This window comes from Lipophrys pholis (genome assembly GCF_963383615.2).
Source record: "Lipophrys pholis genome assembly, chromosome: 9".
Taxonomy (NCBI): Eukaryota; Metazoa; Chordata; class Actinopteri; order Blenniiformes; family Blenniidae; genus Lipophrys; species Lipophrys pholis.
In genome coordinates this window covers 14,553,072-14,572,419 of record NC_137639.1, presented here as the reverse complement: position 1 = coordinate 14,572,419, position 19,348 = coordinate 14,553,072, and the positions used below count along the sequence as shown (strand labels likewise).

Genomic DNA, 19,348 nt, shown 5'->3' with positions numbered 1-19,348 from the left:
AAATATCCATTAGGAAACCAAAAAAATAACAAAAAGTAGTGCCCGCAGTAGCAAAAAAACAAAACAAAACAAAACAAAAAAACTTTGTTTCAGTCAGTGGTGTATTAATGTTACTGTAATATAAAAACAAATTCCCATTCTGGTGATGTTTTTCAAATTAAAAGCCCAGCAAAACAGCATATCTTGGCAAAATGCAGATGTAATATTAAATTAAATCTCTCTGTTGCCATAAACCCATTTTTTTTCTTTTTGTTTAAGTGTAGTATTGGTCAACCAAATACAAATATTTCACTTCAGATTGACAGTAGACCAGTTCAAGATGTGACATATCAAGATAATACGGTACCCCTCTAAAAAAACACATAAAGGGTTCTACTTTGAGACTGATATTAAAAAGAAATTCCGTTATGGTACACTTCTTCCATATCAGACTGATGGTAGACAATCTCAGGATGTCAGTCACGAAGTACTAGCCCAATCTGATGTGACATATCAAAATAAGAGCCCTCTTAAATACTATGTGTGGGCTTATTTCTCTCTAAATTCAGACTGATATTGAAAGGAAATTCCCTGTTGTCATAAACTCATTCCATGTCAGACTGATAGTAGGTCAAGTCAGGTCCATCACCACTGCTTTTCACCCTTGCTATTGAACCCTTAGCCGAGGCCTTTCAGAATGACCCGTTGGTGTCCCGCATAGCGCTCGGTCATACACACCATAAAATGTCCTTGTATTATAATGATGTCTTGGAGACAGCGGTATTAAAACTATAGATGATCTAGTGGCAAATGATACCGTGATGCTTTTTGACCAGCTTAGAGAGAAATACAAACTCCAGCACAATCAATGTTTTAGGTATTTGCAGGCGCGCAGCTTTGTCACCTCTGTCACTAAATTACACCCTAATGGATTCTTCCTGTTAATAGTGGAAAATCTATTGCAAAACTCTAACTCAAAGAAACTCATTATTAGATTTTAATCCCAAGCACTCTTTTCACTCTTGTGAGGTCCCTCTGGGACCCCAATGCCCTGTATTTTGGGTGTTCAGCTCACTGCAGTGAACCCAAACCCTTCCTCACTGAAATTGCTTCAGGTTCTGCTGTTTAGTGCCAGGAGATGAATTCTCCCCCACTGGATACTGGACACTGTCCCAACTACTTCACTTTGGATCAGGAGCACTATGGATCTTGTCCCTTTTGAAACAATAAGTTTGGAACATTTGGAATCCACTAAATTTTGGGTTTTCACTATCTGTAAGCCATAATCCTCAACATTTCAAGAAATAAAGGCTTGAAATATTTCACTCTGTGTGTCATAAGCCTGTATCATATATTGGTTTGACTCTCTGAAATGAGTAACAAAAAATATTGAACATTTTCATGATATTCTAATTTTTGGAGATGTACCTGTATATGGTTCCAATCAACATCAGCCAAATTAAGGACATAATGAAATGTTCATGGTTTTCCAAATTATCTTTTTACTTGATAACTTGCTAAACTCACCTAATCATTTTTTTGCCATTAGTTTAAAACGGTGATAACATCTTTAAAAATAGGTTGTAAGGTATGTGTATGTGTGTGCCAGTATATAGTTTTCTTACGGCAATGTGTAAAATCGAGTTGATAAATGTCTGCCTAAAAATTTTCAAGAGAGTAGACAGCAACAAAACAAAATCACATAAGGCACTTGTGTTTGGGATTTTGTCTAAATATAACACAGACACAGTGATACTGGGGGGATTTTCATTATGTAAATTATTTGTTTATCCGTCAACAATGTAAAATGTTTTTCTTGTAATTCCTTCTGTGTTCTGAGGTGGTTAAATCAGTTGTGAACTGTGTGTTTGGTCCACCAATGGCCTGCAGTAGATCGTTAAATACATGTGCTTAGTGATATAATAATTGCTGGCTTCTTGACAGTCTATTGCTCAGTCATCTGGCTACATTCTGCATCACAAAGCTCCTCCATGTCTTCCTCTGTGAGCAGTACAGGAAGTCTTTGTAGGAAGAGGTGGTACAAGCACACACACATTTTACATAAGCATTAATCCACTTTAATCAGGTACAAATAAGTAGGTACAACACGTGAAATACATTTAAGTATAAAGTGGCCCTTCAAAAAACATTTCTGCTAATGATTTCTGTTCATGGATGGACAATATTTACACGTTTGTCTTCAATAGCTCCATGGATCAGGAACACTTCTCTGAAACTGCTTTATTGTTAGCTCCCACTTTCAGAAATGGGCTATTCTTTTCAGAGACAGCATATTCAATGGATGGATGTCTTGGTACTGAGCATAACTGTATGTGTGCATTTTCTTTTTTTTTGTCAACTCCATCTAGTGGAGAGTGTCATGTAATTTGCAAATACTATTTATCTTAATTAGCCATGAATATCTTATGGACACACAAAGAGATTATTTGATAAAGAGAGAATTTTAAATGTTATTGTCTATCCATTTATGTGAAAATGGGTCATATACGTAAATAAATCATTGTGTATGTGTCTCTTTAGTCTCTCTGCAGTTGCTCCATGGAGCTTTATTTACCTTTATTTATTCATAGAAACTTGTCCATGCATTCATTTTCATTAGGCTGGATTATTGCAACCAAGTGTTTAAAGGTCTCAGTAAAAAAAGGTGTTAGACATTTGGAGCTCATCGAGAATGCTGAGCCCTCTGCAACACAAGGAGGATGGAGCGCATTACACCAGACTCAGACTGAGAGTCAAACGATTGACTTCAAAATTTAACTTCTAGTCCACAAAGCTTTGATTGGTCTTGAGCCTAAAAATATCTCAGAGTTACTTGTCAAATATGAAACCATCAGACCCCTGAGGTCCTTAGGAAGAGATGGACTGTGATTGAAAGTCAGAAGCAAACAAGGTGAAACAGCTTTTAGTTCCTACAAACTAACACTTTGTAGTGTGTAACAAACTTCCTCATCACCTGAGGTCTGCTGACACATTCACTTCTCTTTAATCAGGCTTTGAAACACTACTATATATACAAGCTTTCCATTAAACAATAGATTTGACATATTTTATGACCATTTTAATAAAGGTTTCACCCTTGCTTTGTCTTATTTAATGTTTCTTTCCAATTTTTTTACATCGACCTTTGAGTCATATCTCGCAAGTTTGACAAAAGTAACACCTAAAAAAAGAGTGTCATCATTTCATCAACTACTTTTGTGACCTGTCAGTGACATTTGACTGTAGTGTATTAATGGTGAGCTCCTGACCACAGCACTACACTTTAATCATGATTTTGTTTAGTGGAGTTTTAAATGTGGAAAGAAATCAGTAGAAAATATAAAAGAAAATAAAAAACGTCTGCAACTTTCAGCGCTTCGCTTCCTATTGCAGAAATCTAAGCTACAGTTTTAGTTCATAACTGGTTTGGTTGTGCACGTTTGCTGTAAAATGTGAAACGCTATCACGAATTTCCGGGATGGGCCTTTAACTGTGAAGCATTCCGGAAGTGTTGGTGGTGTCAGGCCTGAACAAACTTGCGCGATGACGTCAGAGGGAGGCGGTTCAAGTCGCAGAAGGTATTAGCTACAAACCTGTCAACAAACTCGCACCGAGTCCACTGGATGACTTTTTTTTTTTTTTCGCAAATGGACATTTCGTGACAGAAGCCTTTTTGTATCCAGGGAAGCGGTGAGAATGACTCAGGTGTCGCAGGTTGTGATTAAAGCGCTGCAAACATTAAACGTTCTATGGAGTGGAGGTTTTGTTCCGCTAGCGAGGCTCCGTCAGGACGCTAACGCTGCTCGGTGGACGACACGTCTCCTAAAGGCCCCATGTAAAGCTGGCTAACGTGTCCTGCAGGCTAACGGGGCTCTAACGTGTTAAAAAAAGTGTCGCCGTGCGGCCAAACTGGCGTCTGAGGCAGCGGCACTGGCAGAGCTGCGTCGCTATCATTAGCTTGTTAGCTCATGGAGGCGCCTGGTCGGTGTTTGTTGACCGGAGCAAACAGTCTCTGTGCAGCGAGCAAAGTCTGCAGACCAGCTAACACTGGTGGTTGTGCTTTTGCTCAGCCGCTGGTCAAGGCCATGCCATTCATATGTAAATAAACCTAATGCTTAAATGTTATTGTATCTAATCTTGGCACTTCGTCTGGTTTTTAACTAAACACGCCCCCTGCTGATCTGTTTCCCAGCTCCGACAGTCGAGCCATAAGTAAATGGGAGTAAATGTCATCAGAGCTCTGACCCCGGGAAACCTCCAGCCCAGATCCTAAATTATGTTGTGCGGTGAGGCCATGACTACTTTCAACATCACCAGAGATATCCTGCACAGGCAGATCAGGGTGAGTAAACAAATGCCAGGGCACAGGCGGTGTGTTTCTCACATGCAGGAATCTCTTGTGCAAAGCTTTGACCTGTTTATTCATGTCTTCAGGACAACAAAGCATCCGGCTTCCAAAGGTCTTACCATGTGACTGACCCCTTCATCAAGAGGCTTGGGCTGGATGCTGAGCTTCAGGTCATTGATGACTTCCACAATTTTTGTGAAAAAAAGATATGAATCTTGTGTCATTTTTATTGAGTTTTCTGACCGTCTTGTTTGAAATCACTTGTTCCAACAGGGTCATACGGGCTGTGTGAACTGTTTGGAATGGAACGAGCGAGGAGAGTAAGTCTATCTAGAAATGCACTATGATCATATCAAACACTGAACACTATAGATTCAAACTTTTGCTGTGGTGATTTCCATGTGTGGTCTCAAGACTAACATTAAGTTTCAGTGACATGTTGCACTGACATTCCAGAACAACTGTTGTCTGCCATTGACTCGCTGGATCTCGTTTGTAGAGCAGGACACAATCCTTCCATAACATTTTCCTATATTTTGTGTTTTGATGTGTCAAGCATCATCCTAAACATAGGTTCACAATCTCCCAGAGGTATTATAATGGAAGCAACATTTGGTGCACATCCATTTTAATACACATCAAACTACTCAGTTACTCATTCCCTTCATCCCTTCATCATCTGTTTAAAAATGATACCTCCTCGTAACATTCTGAGATGTGGTGTTGCATCTCATAGAGCGTTATGATAAGTTAATTGTTTAGATGCACCATGCAGTACACTTCAATTTGCTTTGTTTGTCCTCTCAGCGTCTCATTTAATTTCTCACCCACCTGCTTGTCCAGATTTAACTAGTAATGCTGTACTCTGTTTCCATTCTGAATGTTGTTATTGTATCCCATATTAAATAATTTAAACTGTAGATCCATCGTGTTCTTCTACATCGTGTCTCTGCTCTAAACTGGCCTCTTCAAATACTGAATTTTCTACATAGCACCTGTAATCAATGCTCTTGATCCACTGAGCAATGGCCAATTTTGTGTATTTCCATCCAATAAGACATTTTGTGGCATCAGAACTCAGAGGCTAACACACATTTGCCTTGATTTGTCCTGTTTGCTGTTCAGTTTGCTCGCTTCAGGGTCGGATGATCAACATGCCATCATCTGGGACCCATTCAGGCATAAGAAGCTTACAACTATGCACACAGGCCATGCAGCAAATATATTTTCTGTGAAGGTAAGCTGCACAGATCGAAGGGTGGATATGTTGAGTGTGGAATACTAACAATGGTACCACCTGGTGAAATGTTGAACTCTCCCAAGTACCACCACCATATCCAACCTGAACTTACAGTAGAGGAAGCCGAGCTGAGGATTTTTTTTTGTTACCATTTTTAACGACCACTCTGTACAGAGCAGCAGCAGAATTATAACAGGCACTTAACTTCATCTTAACAAGGTGCATCTCCTATTAATCTCTCATAAATACAGCGAAGGAGGACTTCAAATGTAACAGCTGTTTTTCATAAAATAATGAAAAGATAATGTTTATTTTGAACATGAACATTATGTTTCCATACTTTTTACAATATGTTTTGTTTTAATCATTTAAAATTGTGATTTTATGATTTAAAATGGGACTTTCCTCCATGTACCACGAGAGGGACATCTGCATCGTTTGTGGTATGCACCAGAGTTTGAGAATTACTTAATAACTATACCATTGAATTGTATTGGTCGCACATAGCAGTCTGACTTTAGGTGAAATACTAGAAGGTGGGTTGATATGGTGGTGTGAGTTGGGCTCTCTAAATACATGTGAAACTTTGTGTTTGTCCTCTCAGTTCCTCCCTCACTCTGGAGACAGGATTTTGATCACAGGTGCTGCCGACACAAAGGTCCATGTGCACGACCTGACGGTGAAGGAAACCATCCACATGTTCTCTGACCATACTAACAGGGTGAAGCGCATTGCCACGGCACCCATGTGGCCCAACACCTTTTGGAGCGCTGCAGAAGATGGAATAATCAGGTTAGGCTGGCAAATGAATAAAATGCAAACAATACTTTAATTGACCCTCAAGTAAAATGGTCCTTTTCCTCCGTGGCTGTGGCAGACAGTACGACCTGAGGGAGAGCAGCAAACACTCTGAGGTGCTGATCGACCTGACGGAGTTCTGTGGTCAGCTGATTGAAGCCAAGTGTCTCGCGGTCAACCCGCGGGACAACAACTACCTGGCTGTGGGAGCCAACGGGCCGTTTGTTCGTCTCTATGACATCAGGATGATTCACAACTACAGGTTATCCGACTTCTGCTTTTTGATGCTTCGCTAATAGATATTGGACAAACGCTTGAATGTGGTAGTTTCAATGAGCGCCGAGGCATGTAAAACCAAGTCTGACTTTCTTGTTCTTTCCGCAGGAAATCGATGAGTCAAGGCTCATCAGCAGCTGTGCACACGTTCTGTGATAGGCAGAAACCCATTCCAGATGGAGCCGGGCAGTATTATGTTGCAGGTCTGTATGTAGCAACAATATTTCGTAACAGATATATTTATTAGGATATACTGTATATCTTTTAATGACATTGTACAACAATGAAGGCAGAAAATGAGCAGGTCACGAAGAGGTTGGATGTGAAGGAAGACTTCACTTTCTCTCTGAATGCTTTAGGACATTTGCCGGTGAAGCTCCCGGACTACAATAACCGCCTGAGGGTGCTGGTGGCCACATATGTAACTTTCAGTCCAGATGGCACCGAGCTGCTGGTTAACATGGGCGGGGAACAGGTAACTTGTCATAAAGTTAATGCTTAGAGTAGAAATGGCAATGGATCTTTTGCTGCTTGTTGCGGAGTCCTGTGGTTCACTTTGTTTATTTTACTCGGCTCTTATAGGTGTACCTGTTTGACTTGACGTTCAAACAGAAGCCATATACCTTCTTGCTTCCAAAGAAATGCCAGTCGTCAACAGGTAGACTTATGCCATTTATAATAACAAACAGTATCTAATCACCACAATCTACAGTAATTAATAATAATTGAATGTTGGAAAATGTTTCATTTCTTAAACTCTTGCTTTTCTAGGTGACGTACAGAATGGAAAGACCACCAATGGTGTCTTGAATGGAATTCATCTTTCAACCAGCCATATACACTTTGCTGGAAATAAATTGCACTCTAGGTAAAGCTCTGTTTAGGCATTTTAATGTTGTTTTGAGGAAAATATCAGGCTCCTCTTTGTCACTAGTTTATTGCCAACACTGTTCGTCGTAATGTCGTCATTGCACTATTGTTTTTTTTGTTCTTTATTTTAGTTCTACTGAGCTCCCTCCTCACTTGGAAAGGATAAAACAACAAGCTAACGACGCATTTGCCCGGCAGCAGTGGACGCAGGCCATCGAGCTGTACAGTTTAGGCATTCATCAGGCCAGCTGCAATGCCATGCTTTATGGTAACCGGGCTGCAGCGTACATGAAACGCAAGTGGTAGGTGTTCCTGTGGGACATACAAGTTATACTTAATCTCATGAAGGTTTTAGAGAAAAAGAAATATAAAGTGTCTTCGTTTTGGGACCTTTCAGGGATGGAGACCATTACGATGCCCTCAGGGACTGTCTGAGGGCGCTGACTTTAAACCCCGGCCATCTGAAAGCACATTTCAGGCTGGCGCGCTGTCTGTTTGAGCTCAAGTACGTCACCGAGGCTCTGGAGTGTCTGGAGGATTTCAAAGGAAAGTTTCCTGAGCAGGCGCACAGCAGTGCCTGTGATGCCTTGGACAAAGACATCAAGGCCGCTCTCTTCTCAAAGACAGAGTCAGGTGGGCAAAAGCCAAAAAGCGCTTCACTGGTTGGCATTTGCTTTTGTTCAATAAGTATGTACACAGACAGTTTGTAACATGAAGACCCTGTCTTTGAGTAACTCTCGTGCAGTTCGTCTGTTTGAGAGGTATAAACTGTTACTGTGTAAATAGTGACTCGTTGAGAGTGTGCAGAAATGTCTTCATGTGTATGTTTTTTTTCTCTTTACCAGCTGACGATAAGAAGTCCAACAGCTCCGTTCGATTCCACTCGTTCAGCCGTAAGGAGTCCATTCCCGAGGACGAGTTGGTGTTGAGAGAGCGCAGCTTTGACTACAAGCACAGATACTGTGGACACTGCAACACCACCACCGATATCAAAGAGGCCAACTTCTTTGGAAGGTCAGTCACAGTCGCTGTCAGTCTGCAGTAGTTTCACTAGAGGGCGGTCTTCTGCTTTGTAAAGAAAAGTGATCTTCAGCTTCTTGTCAACACAGACCAGTGATGTCAAACATGTGGCAGTGAATAAAGCCAGCTAAATAATGCTCGCAAAACCGCGTTAGTGTCAAAGCCATTCAAGGAGAAACACTTTGTGAAAATATGCATGATAAATGGATATTGAACTATTTACTCCAAAAACACTTACTTTATAATAGATTGGTTAAAAAGTTCCTTAAATGAGCATGTCTTCAGAATTGACTTATTTTAACTGGCATGATTTTACAGACCTAGCACAATTAAAATCCAATTAGGTTGAACTAAAATCAGTTTGACACCCATGATGTAGACACACAAGATACCTCAGCTGCTGGCACATAGACTCTTATAATCTTGTCTTTAACATTAACCGTGTTGGTGGGGAAAAGAAAGTGAGTGAACGTTATGAGTCATTCAGCTTTTGCAGTCGCCTCCTTTTTGCAAACTAGATTTTTAAACTGTTCTTCCGTCACTAATAGTTTTCTGCTTCTTTCACCCTGCATGACTTTACAAACCACATCACTCGCATACATTTTACAAACTTTTATATACAATGAGGGATTTTGATTCGGGTTAGCAATTTTACATTTTGTTATCAGTCAAAATATCCAATCAAACGACATCCATGCAGACTGAGCAGCCATTGAAGGTGAGAAATGAGAGGGAGGTGTATTATTCTGAACGAAAACCTAAAGCTTTATGAGAGGGGGAAACATTATTCTGAAAAATGTGAATATTCTGAGAGATTGATATACATCTGATTATTCCTCATGCACACTTACAGTGTCTTGTGAATGGTAAAGTCTTTGATCAAACTGTGAAAGGTGAATGTGAGACAGTTTCCAAGAGAATTATTTGATTTCCTCAAGAAAATGAATCGGGTTTTTTTTTTTCTCCAAAGCAAAGGTCAGTACATCGTCAGTGGCTCAGATGATGGCTCGTTCTTCATCTGGGAAAAAGAGACAACTAATCTGGTGAGGATTCTGCAGGGAGACGAGTCCATAGTAAACTGCCTGCAGCCGCATCCCAGCTACTGCTTCTTGGCAACAAGTGGAATCGATCCTGTGGTCCGATTATGGAACCCCAGACCAGAGGTAAGCAAATTTATTGAGTCTTAACATGCCTCAGTGAAAACTGTTTTCCTGCTACCCTGTCACTGCACACTCTGACGGGCACATTTCTCATAACAATAACTCATAGTTCTTGATATCTAAAGACGTGGTGGCTCCCAGACTTCCTAGATACAATCTAGAATATCTTCCTGATCTATTTTTAGTTTTTTATGGAAAATACATTGTACAATTCTGCAGCCATAACATTAAAATACATCTAGAACCAAGAGGGTTAATAAGAGGGATTCTATTTTTTCTCACCATGCGACTTGTTTTCTTGTACGGCAGACGGACAACGATAACGGGCGAATCGTGGAGGACATGGAGGGTGCTGCTCAGGCAAATCAGCGGCGCATGAACGCTGATCCACTGGAGGTAATGCTTCTTAACATGGGCTATCGCATCACGGGCCTGCGTGGTGTTGGCCCAGACGGTTCGGACGATGAAGACAGCTCAGAAGGACAAGTGCAATGCAGGCCAAGCTAAACCAACAGTTCCTCCATTCTGTTGAATGGATCTTAAGAAACAAGTGACTCTCCCAGCTCCTGTTTGAATCCCCCGCCACCTCGCCTGACAGAACACTGAGTGAATGTCATGTCACATCTCAGCACTATGCATCACCCTCCCCTGTCCTTTGAGAGGACCGGGGGAGACCACTCTGGGAAGAGGAATTCATCGAGGGTAGACGTCATGCCCCTCTCGCCCCTTTGACACCAACAACACCTTGGCCTGTCCCGCTGCCGCGTGGCAGCGTGGGGGTGGGTGGAGCACCTTTTGAAGAGCACTTTCCACGCCACTCCCCAGTTTCTCCAGAAAGAAAGATGGAGTTCAACAAAGACCCTTCCACAGGTTTATGTTGAACACACACATACACACACACACACACACACACACACACACACAACAGGTAAGAGGAGAAGGCTGCGGTCTGGTGACCTATTTTCAGGTCAGTGTGACCACGGAGTGAACTGTGAAGCATCAGATCACACACCGGAGAGCAGAACTTGTGTTACATCTCTGGTTTGATCCACAGAACGGAGACGAGCGTCACCGTGTCCGCTCATTTCTCAGAGGCTGCTTGTCCAAGTCATTGATACCAAGTTAGACTCTTGCCTAATTTCCCGTGACGAGGGTCACAGGAACTCTCAGAAAAAACGTTTCTCACAGAGTTGTGAACGTTGTCGGTGTTGATCTGATGAAATGTATTTTCACGCTTTTGTTTAGTTTACAACCGTTAGGAAAACGAGGGTTCTTCTGCCAAAGGTTGTCATCTCTAATTTCAGCAGCCAAGGATTAATGTTGGAGTTGTCTGTTTCATTAATTCTTCATTTTGGCTCCTTTTTAGTTTATTTTCCACAGAAGAATTTTCAGTTATAAAAGTGATATTACTTTACAAAATCAAACGGTCTAATACCAATTCTCATTTTAGTCCCGCTGATGGCACACATTTTTTTTAAATTGACATTTCAGAGTCTAACTTGCTGGGTCTAAGTGGGACACCGGATGATGTATGATCTATGACAGCTGGGCACAGAGGATGCAGTTGTGACGAGGTTTCTAGCTTCTCGCTGCTACTCGCAGCTTGGCTTTAGCATTGTTGCTCTGCTGCAGCCAGGTGTTCACGTCTGCTTGCATGAGGCTTTTCTGTGGTCAAAGTAAGAAAACACCTCCATTCTGTTGCTCCAGCCACAAGTCATTAGGTCTTCTTCATTGATGAACGGGCTCGCAGGGCCTCCACGTGTCTTACTTTGCTCATTATGTTGTTTTTCTTTGAGAAACCCTGTATTGAAGTTTGTCGGGGGAAAAAAAGACAATAAAATACTGAACACCGACTTGTCAGTGTTTCTGTGCTCCTTCTGGTTCTCTTGAGGAAAATGTGTTTTTTCCCCATTGCTATTCCAGTTACTCAACACATGAAGCTGTAATGTTATCTAGGTTAGAAAGATATACTGTCTGTGAGGCTACTGTGTGAACTTTCTGCTCATATATCAGTGTCTCCTCCACTCTGGTTTTTTGCTGACTATCGAACAAGAAATGGGAGCGGAGTACATCGCAAGCATGAGTAGTTAGGGGAGCCGCTCATTCCCCGTGTGCTGCACAGTAATGAGGTGACCCAGCTTCAGGTGGAGTGGAGGTTACAGTGATATGGCTGAGTGAGCCGGGGTGAGTGGTCGAGAAGCAAAGCGAGGCGAAGAAGAAAAAGAAAAAAGCTTTATGCACACGTTTGATAAATGAGTCATTAAAAACAATGACAACGCAGTGAAGCTGGGTTTTTTTTTTTTTTTTTATACTGAAAATCAAGAGTTGCAACAGCTAAGGAGGAAATATATAAAACAAGCTTCTGGGGGCTGGCCATGGTGAGACCCCGAGCTCCTCTTGGATCGTGGTCGAGTAGCAAGCACACTCCCCTCATAGTGAGATTTTCCCCAGTTCAAGCTCAGGTTGACCAGCTTTTCTCCCAAACTCTCAGCCATAGTCACCTGGGCTGGGCTCCAATTTCCCTGGAAGAATTTGTTGAATGGAATACTGTAGAAAAGTGTGTTATTTAAGAAGATGGTACAGTTTTAATCTGACCCACTGTATATCAAGCCAGTGGTTTCCCACTGAAAGGTGTACGACCCAATGACCTTAAACTACACTGAATGGGGAACTTTGTTCAATGAATCACTGTAAGGTAGAGGATACACTTGACATCAATTTGCACATATTTGGATTTATTAAAATTGTTTGGTGAGTTTGCTCTTTTCTGATGATCGTGTAGTAGTCGTTTTGTACCATTCTGATGGTATTTTCTCTTTGGTTCTTTTGCGTCTTTCTCTGGTACAAAACAACACACAAACAAGGGTAAAACTGAACTCTGCATGATTGTAATATATCGGAGCTTTCGACGGTCCCTAAACGCCACAGACGACCCACACACACAGTGAACGGTGTTGCGTTCACGGCCCGCGGTGGTGACGGATTTTGCGTGCCTGCGTGCGTCACTGCTATCTCCCCGGAGTCGCTCCGAGCTGTGATGGCGGAGGCGGGCGATGTCGATATAATGATGAACTACCACGGTGATTTTGCCAAAGCCGACAGAAAAATCAGTCGTTACCCTTACTGCATTGTGTGGACACCCATCCCTCTTCTATCGTAAGACACGAACACGTCATATAGCCGTTGCTTGCTAGCTTAGCGCTTCATGTGACAACTCGAGCTGCAGGTTATTCCGCAAAGGCAAAAATAATCAGGCTTATTTCAACTGATCATGTATTTAAATATCTCTGGAAATTACCTATGTTGCAGTGTACATTGTGCGACATTTGTGAGTGATGCGTGGTGTTTGGGTGCCTCCTGCAGGTGGGTGCTTCCCTTCATCGGTCACATGGGCATCTGCACCTCTTCAGGCGTCATTCGGGATTTCGCAGGATCCTACTTCGTGTCGGTGAGCAAATCCGAGCTACAAATAAGTCAGTGAAACTGAAATTACAACGCATTCCTTTACTGTGAAGCCAAGGTGCAGTGATGACAATCATTTGCTGTCCTTCCTTGTTTATTACATGGGTTTGTTGGGTTCCCCTCTGTTAAAAGCACCTCGAAACGACTGTGTTGTATGCGGTGCTATATAAATAAAGTTGAATTGAATTGAATTTCTGCTGCAACTGTTGGTAACAAATGATGAACGAAAACAGTAAAATGCATGATTCATGTTGACATATAACCTTTCCTCTGCAGGAGGACAACATGGGGTTTGGAAGACCCACAAAGTGAGTCCATTCTTTAAAATCTTTATTTTGAATGTGTCATTTCTTCTAAAAAATATATTTATACACAATGATGAACTGTTTCCTTTTCAGATATTGGAAGCTTGATGTGGACAAAGTCTGCGGTAACGGTGCCGCTACGTGGGATAAAGCGGTGCACGATGCATCTGAGGAATACAAATGCAGGCCGGTAAGACAGTGTTTAACATCACACAAGTATTTAACATGCTTCTACTGCATTAGCAATATATTTAACAATTCTTTCCTATCCGACTGCAGCACAACTTGTGCTTTGACAACTGCCATTCCCATGTGGCCATGGCCCTCAACCTCATGCGCTATGACAACAGCACTTCGTGGAACATGGTGAACCTGTGTGTGCTGTCTCTCATTCACGGGAAACATGTGAGGTGAGTGTTTGACTGTTGTCTTCCGTTCCCAGCGTAGGTGGTTTTCATCCTCCCATCTTGCTCTGCCCACGTGTCCAAGAGGAAGGCCGTGGATGTGGAGCATTTTCATTGGAGCTGTGTATGTGTGTGTGTGTGTGAATGTGAATAACTGTGTAAAGGTGTTGCGGAAGCTTTAAAGCAAAAAAAAAAAAAACACTCCACCAAGTGAAGTCCATTTAACATTTACAGGTTGCATCTCCATCACCGGGCAAACACAGATACACAAACAACGACACGTGCATTTATATCCATGGACAGTTTAAAGTCAAACAGCTTTTTTTTTAACTGTTTGCAAATATCCAGAGAAAACCCTGTCACAATAGTTACAGAGACGCTCAGACATTTACATATACAGTTCAGCTGTAGATGGAACAGAACGGATTGGAGGCATTTACTTCAACCAAGACAAAAAAAACAAGTGCAGGTTCAGACGACAATGATTTGGTAGATATTTAGTTCATGTAATTTGTCAATTACGCACACACATTGAGCTTTCAAAATCTTAGACGTCTTAGTCAAGGAGACTCAAGCCTCAAGATAGAGGCGACCCAGTATACTCTATGATCTGCCATTCATTTTTAAGTGCAGAAAGATTCTACTATTAGCTTTTAGTGCACGTTTACTGTAATTTTGTAGTTCATGATTATACAAGTTGTATAATAAGTCAAGTTAATTATGTCAAAATAACCCCAGTATAACACATTTGTAATGTATTGGAAGTCTTTACAACTTATTACTCCTTGTATCCTGGGAGGATGAGACCGTTGAGAGAAGGGAGGATTGGGAGAAAGTTATAATAATGAAATAGCCACAAAAAGTAAAGGAGTTTGTGTTTGATCCATTTTTTCTGTTAAAATGTTATACCATGAGAAAGCTAATATATTTTCTTTTTAAATTGGGCCACATTCATACAAAACATGCATTTCTGGGAGGAGCAACAAAGCTTATTGTGTAAAAATGTAAAATATACAAAACACCCGAAGCATCTTCATCACAAACATGTTGAGAGGCAAGTGGAAATGCTCTGCTGATGGATGCTGGTGAGCGTTAAGAAACATATGGCTGAGAGAACCCCCCCTCATTATTCTCCGCTGACCCACATAGAGATTGCTGGCGTCACAGTTTGCGCTGCCTTCCCACTCCCACAGCACAGGAGCTTTTTAAAACAGAAGGAGAGCCACCTAATTCATCACTGACAGCAGCGCCTCCCCTCTGTGTACACCGCTGGAGGTCACCTCTCCGCCGGGGCTCCCTGCGCCGGCTGGGTGGAGAGGACGGTAGGACGCAGGGTGGGGGAGTATCCACGGTGAGAGAGGAGATCTGTGGTCCTCTGGGAGTAACGACATTGGATCATGTGATAGCTCGACACACCTCGCGTTGCCCTTCCCTGTCTAAGTATCACTTGAAAACAACGCAGGGTTACCCTCTCTGCCACGCTGTCAATATCCCGGTGTTGACGGTGTTGACGGTGTTGACGGTGTTGACGGTGTTGACGTTAACACGTTACCCTCTTTTTATCTTTCAGTTGGGCCGCTTTCCTCAAGACTTGGCTGCCCTTCCTCATGCTGTGCGGAGTCCTTGCCACATTCATCCTGACATTGAACCTACAGTAATGTAGCGAGGACTGCACCGGGATGACTCACAGACTGGGAATACACTTTACACATCATCATTGACGTGTATAATTCCTTTTAATGGGACGTTTGTCGGTCAAAAACATTCAAATGATGGAATTCTGTTGTTGGTTGTGATCTCAAGGATATTTAGGGACAAAAACGTAGTTGTGGTTAGTTTTCAAATTAACGACTATATGAAGTCACAGTTGATCATTTTCTTTGAGAACAATTTACTACAACCCTAAAGTTTTTCCATTACGTTTTATCTCATTGTGGTGTTTCGTGGTAGCGTTTTGCTTTTTGACAGTATTACGAATGAGAGTTATCTCCTTGCAGATTAGGCTTCTGTAGAGCAATGTAGAGATGCATTTTTCATGAATGCCAGTGATGAATATGTTTCCAAACCGGCAAATAGTCATTGCGGTGATGAGTTGCTTCAAATTGTATCATGAAATCTTGAATCTGAATGTATTCATCAATCATTTGTCTGAGAAATAAGAACTCGCTACCAAAGATAGAATGATGGAAAAGTCACATGTGAAAAAAAATTGTATTGTTCTCTCCTTAATAGCTTTTTCTTTAGTGTGTAGAGACATCTGTATGTGTTAAGGGACTACAGCATTATAATTATTATTGCTGCTCTTTATCTATGTATCTTTTAGTCCTGCTAAATAAGAAAATGTATTAGCAATACTACATTACCTTTTTATCCAAGCATTACTTTATCTATCTTTTTAAAGGCTCCTTTCATCATTCTTTCCTATTGTATATCCTTATATAAATGAGTCTTTATTATATGTGTTTTGTTATTTTTTTGTCGTTGTAACTTCACTTTGGATGCGCTTCACATAGTCTACTCGTGTGTGCCCTGGCTGACTGTGGTGTAGGTCACAGGCTGTGGATGCCCTGATCGTCCTCTGTACCTTTAAGGGAACCATGCATACCTTTTTCATCCAGCAGGTCCTCTGTGATAAGAACCACCATCAATTCACAGGACCCCTCATTTCCGCAGATGAAGGAGGGCGGAGGCTGGAAGCGAGCAGTCTTCTCCGTCGCTACAGGGTCTCAATAGTTTCCTGCTTTTGAAATTTCATTTTTGGTAACTTTTTTTTTTTTTGTTGTTGTTGAAACTTTTCTCTTTTTTTTGATAGGCTACGATTTTAGAAATGAGTATTTTTACACTCCGTGTGTTTTGGGGAATTCTTCTTTGTGCACCATGCCAGTGCTTGGAGTGTCCATTGGGCTGTGAGTGTTTCGCCGTCACCCGCACAGTGAAGTGTGTTTCTAAGGATCTGCAGGCAGTGCCACAACACCTACCAAGATATGTCAGGACTGTCATCGTCACAAGGAATAACATACACCAGATCGGACCCAATTCGTTTACACAGCTGGAGAACGTCACAAATGTTATTTTAAGCAATAACAGGTGAGAATTTATCTTGGTTTTTTTATGCTTTCACTTATGTTTATGAAGTCATATTTCAGTGTGACTAAACCTCTGGATGTGTATAGAATACATTTTCATTTTAGTTAATGAGGGTTTTTTTTTTTTCATTCATTTATCTTGACTTGTTTTTCAACGTGAGAATAATGTGAAACCAATCAGAACCAAATAATTAAATATTAGTGGTCTCCTCAGCATTACAGAGATGGCGTCCCATACCTTTTCTTCCCTCACCAACCTGCGATTCCTGGACCTCAGTGGAAACCAGCTGGCTCTCATCCACCCAGAGGCTCTCTACATCCCCGGCAGTCCTCTGCAGGAGCTCAACCTGAGCTGCTCACTGTACAACTTCACCGCTCTGACGGACCTCACCACGGCGCTGCGCTGGGGTGGCCTTGGAGGTCTTCTCCGCCTCGACCTCTCCGGGAACCACCTCGCCCTGCTGCCCCCGGGGATGTTCTCACACATTCCCAGTCTGCAGGAGCTTCTCTTGACTAACAACTCGTTGGTGGCCGTCTACAGTGGCACCTTCTCCGGCATGAATCATCTGAAGGTGCTGGACTTGACACACAACGGCTTCGGGACCTTCGGGGCCGACGCTCTTCAAGAGCTGGAGAAGCTTGGAAACATCCGAATCCATCTGGGCGACAACCCCTACTCCTGCTCTTGTGAAATCCACAGTTTTGTTGAATGGTTGAATAAAACAAGAGTTCAAGTAGATGTGGATGATGTGAAATGTGCGTCACCAGGTGGGTTGACCGACACCCGGCTCCGGGGGCTTAGTGTTCAGGCCATTGGGTGTGTCGCTCCGGTCCTTGCAGAGGTCACTGATCTCTCCCTACAGACGTCATATGTCTTCTTAGGGCTGGTGCTGGGGTTGGTGGGCATGGTCTTTCTCTTTGTGCTATACCTGAATCGCGACGGTATGAAGAAGTGGATCACCGATATGAGAGATGCCTGTCGAGATGTTCTGGAGGGGTACCACTACCGGTATGAAATAGACTCGGACCCTCGGCTGGGGCACGTGGCGTCTGATGGCAGCAGGGCACAAAGACACATCAAGTTATCACTGTCTCAGCAGCTGCCCAATGACACGTGTATCGTTCAGCCTCCCACAGACACACGAGTCAAACAGGTGACGATATCCCCACCTGTGAACTTGTGAGCCCTAATTGGAGTTAAATGGTTAAAACCTGAAGCTTTATAATCAACGTTTTACTTAGAGCTTACTGTAACATACAACAGTGATAACCTATTAAGACGCATCTGAAATAATTAGAATATCAAAGTTAAGAGGCTTGAAAAATTTCTGACTGTGTATTCAATCTGAACTTTGTCAATAACTTTCTCTTTGTTTTCTAACATTTGAAGATGCGCCAGTCAGACTCACCTTAAAAGTGCCTTTGTGTTGTTGAGGCACTGGAGTGTGAATTAGTAATGTGTTTTAGCCCACATTTTTTTTATAAGAGTATAGGCTACATTGTAAACCTCTTACACAGCCAAATAGTATTTGTCAAATGCAGCTCGTTTGTTTTTCCATACTCTGATCATAACTTAAAAAAAATCTTCATGTACTAGTAGAGTAACGTAGGTGGCAGATGAGTGGCATAGAAAATGTATTTTACCCTTAAGCCCTATTATTCATAGCATTTTGTCAGTTTTAGAATCTGTATGATATTTAGTTGTGCATTAATTAATTAGTACTTCCTATGATGGGTAATGTCTCATATTGTTCAGGGGATTCAAAATAATTTTTTTCAGAAGAAATGTGCAGATTGATGATTCAACGATAGTCATGACTTTCAAATGATCATTTTGTGTTTTAAACTGGCTTCATATTAGATTTCATCTTAGATGCCCATCTTTACATCTCCTATGTCACTTTGGCAACACTCTTTTCTGCAGATATTTGTATCTATTTGATTGCAGAACAAAATCAAGTCTTTTAACAGCAGTGACATGTTTTCATAGTGTTACTGTTGTGGCCAATGATGGATATAAGATACATAAGATATACATTTGTTTTTTTTCCACTTGATATACAGTACAACTAATAATTGTGACCCAATTTACTCAGCTTGTGTGTGTGGTCATAATTAAAGATCAGCATGTCATTTTTTGTCAGCATGTTAATTCAGAAATAAATCAGGACATTTAGTTTTTCAGCAGTTATCAGCAAATATTTGATAATGTGCTGTTACTACTGTGCTTCCCAAACACTATTGCATGTGTTTCAATAAATTAGAAGTGGCAAACCTGTACATTTACTTACCTGTATGTCTTCATTCGTCTCGAATTTGTCTTTGAACGAATCAGTAAAAGATACTTTAAATACTGTATTATACAAAGCATGTGTTTGCAATAAATCCTTTTTTTTTTTT

General features: G+C 41.6%; 3 protein-coding genes across 5 annotated transcripts; all 3 read left to right on the top strand.

Annotated features, from left to right (window-relative positions):
- The first annotated feature begins 3,495 nt into the window (after positions 1-3,495).
- Positions 3,496-11,543, top strand: wdtc1 (WD and tetratricopeptide repeats 1). 3 transcript variants are annotated; one of them, XM_080472478.1, is made up of 16 exons: positions 3,496-3,669; positions 4,172-4,321; positions 4,414-4,497; positions 4,601-4,647; positions 5,453-5,564; positions 6,172-6,359; positions 6,445-6,627; positions 6,750-6,844; positions 7,001-7,116; positions 7,224-7,299; positions 7,413-7,509; positions 7,643-7,813; positions 7,909-8,144; positions 8,357-8,525; positions 9,502-9,694; positions 10,001-11,543. In XM_080472478.1, exons 2-16 carry the CDS (start codon positions 4,256-4,258, stop codon positions 10,196-10,198), a joined length of 2,031 nt encoding a protein of 676 aa, XP_080328604.1. In that variant the 5' UTR covers positions 3,496-3,669; positions 4,172-4,255; the 3' UTR covers positions 10,199-11,543. The 3 variants fall into 3 exon arrangements, with proteins under 3 accessions (XP_080328604.1, XP_080328605.1, XP_080328606.1); XM_080472479.1 differs by having other exon boundaries at positions 3,531-4,077; XM_080472480.1 differs by lacking the exon at positions 5,453-5,564 and having other exon boundaries at positions 3,531-3,669; positions 6,288-6,359.
- A 1,134-nt stretch (positions 11,544-12,677) lies between these two features.
- LOC308115049 (transmembrane protein 222-like) lies at positions 12,678-16,325 on the top strand. The gene is made up of 6 exons (XM_080472387.1): positions 12,678-12,847; positions 13,055-13,139; positions 13,430-13,461; positions 13,552-13,648; positions 13,738-13,868; positions 15,433-16,325. Exons 1-6 carry the CDS (start codon positions 12,729-12,731, stop codon positions 15,518-15,520), a joined length of 552 nt encoding a protein of 183 aa, XP_080328513.1. The 5' UTR covers positions 12,678-12,728; the 3' UTR covers positions 15,521-16,325.
- Positions 16,110-18,132, top strand: tpbg1a (trophoblast glycoprotein 1a; the record flags this gene model as incomplete). Its single annotated transcript, XM_080472386.1, has 3 exons — positions 16,110-16,585; positions 16,675-16,949; positions 17,163-18,132. Exons 1-3 carry the CDS (start codon positions 16,460-16,462, stop codon positions 18,130-18,132), a joined length of 1,371 nt encoding a protein of 456 aa, XP_080328512.1. The 5' UTR covers positions 16,110-16,459.
- Positions 18,133-19,348: the final 1,216 nt, after the last annotated feature.

Coding starts and splice junctions, on each gene's coding strand:
- wdtc1 (XM_080472478.1), top strand. CDS start 4,256: ATGTTGTGCGGTGAGGCCATGACTACTTTCAACATCACCAGAGATATC. Junction 5,565..6,171: donor CAAATATATTTTCTGTGAAG/GTAAGCTGCACA, acceptor TTGTCCTCTCAG/TTCCTCCCTCACTCTGGAGA. Junction 9,695..10,000: donor TATGGAACCCCAGACCAGAG/GTAAGCAAATTT, acceptor CTTGTACGGCAG/ACGGACAACGATAACGGGCG.
- LOC308115049 (XM_080472387.1), top strand. CDS start 12,729: ATGGCGGAGGCGGGCGATGTCGATATAATGATGAACTACCACGGTGAT. Junction 13,462..13,551: donor GGGTTTGGAAGACCCACAAA/GTGAGTCCATTC, acceptor TTTCCTTTTCAG/ATATTGGAAGCTTGATGTGG. Junction 13,649..13,737: donor AGGAATACAAATGCAGGCCG/GTAAGACAGTGT, acceptor ATCCGACTGCAG/CACAACTTGTGCTTTGACAA.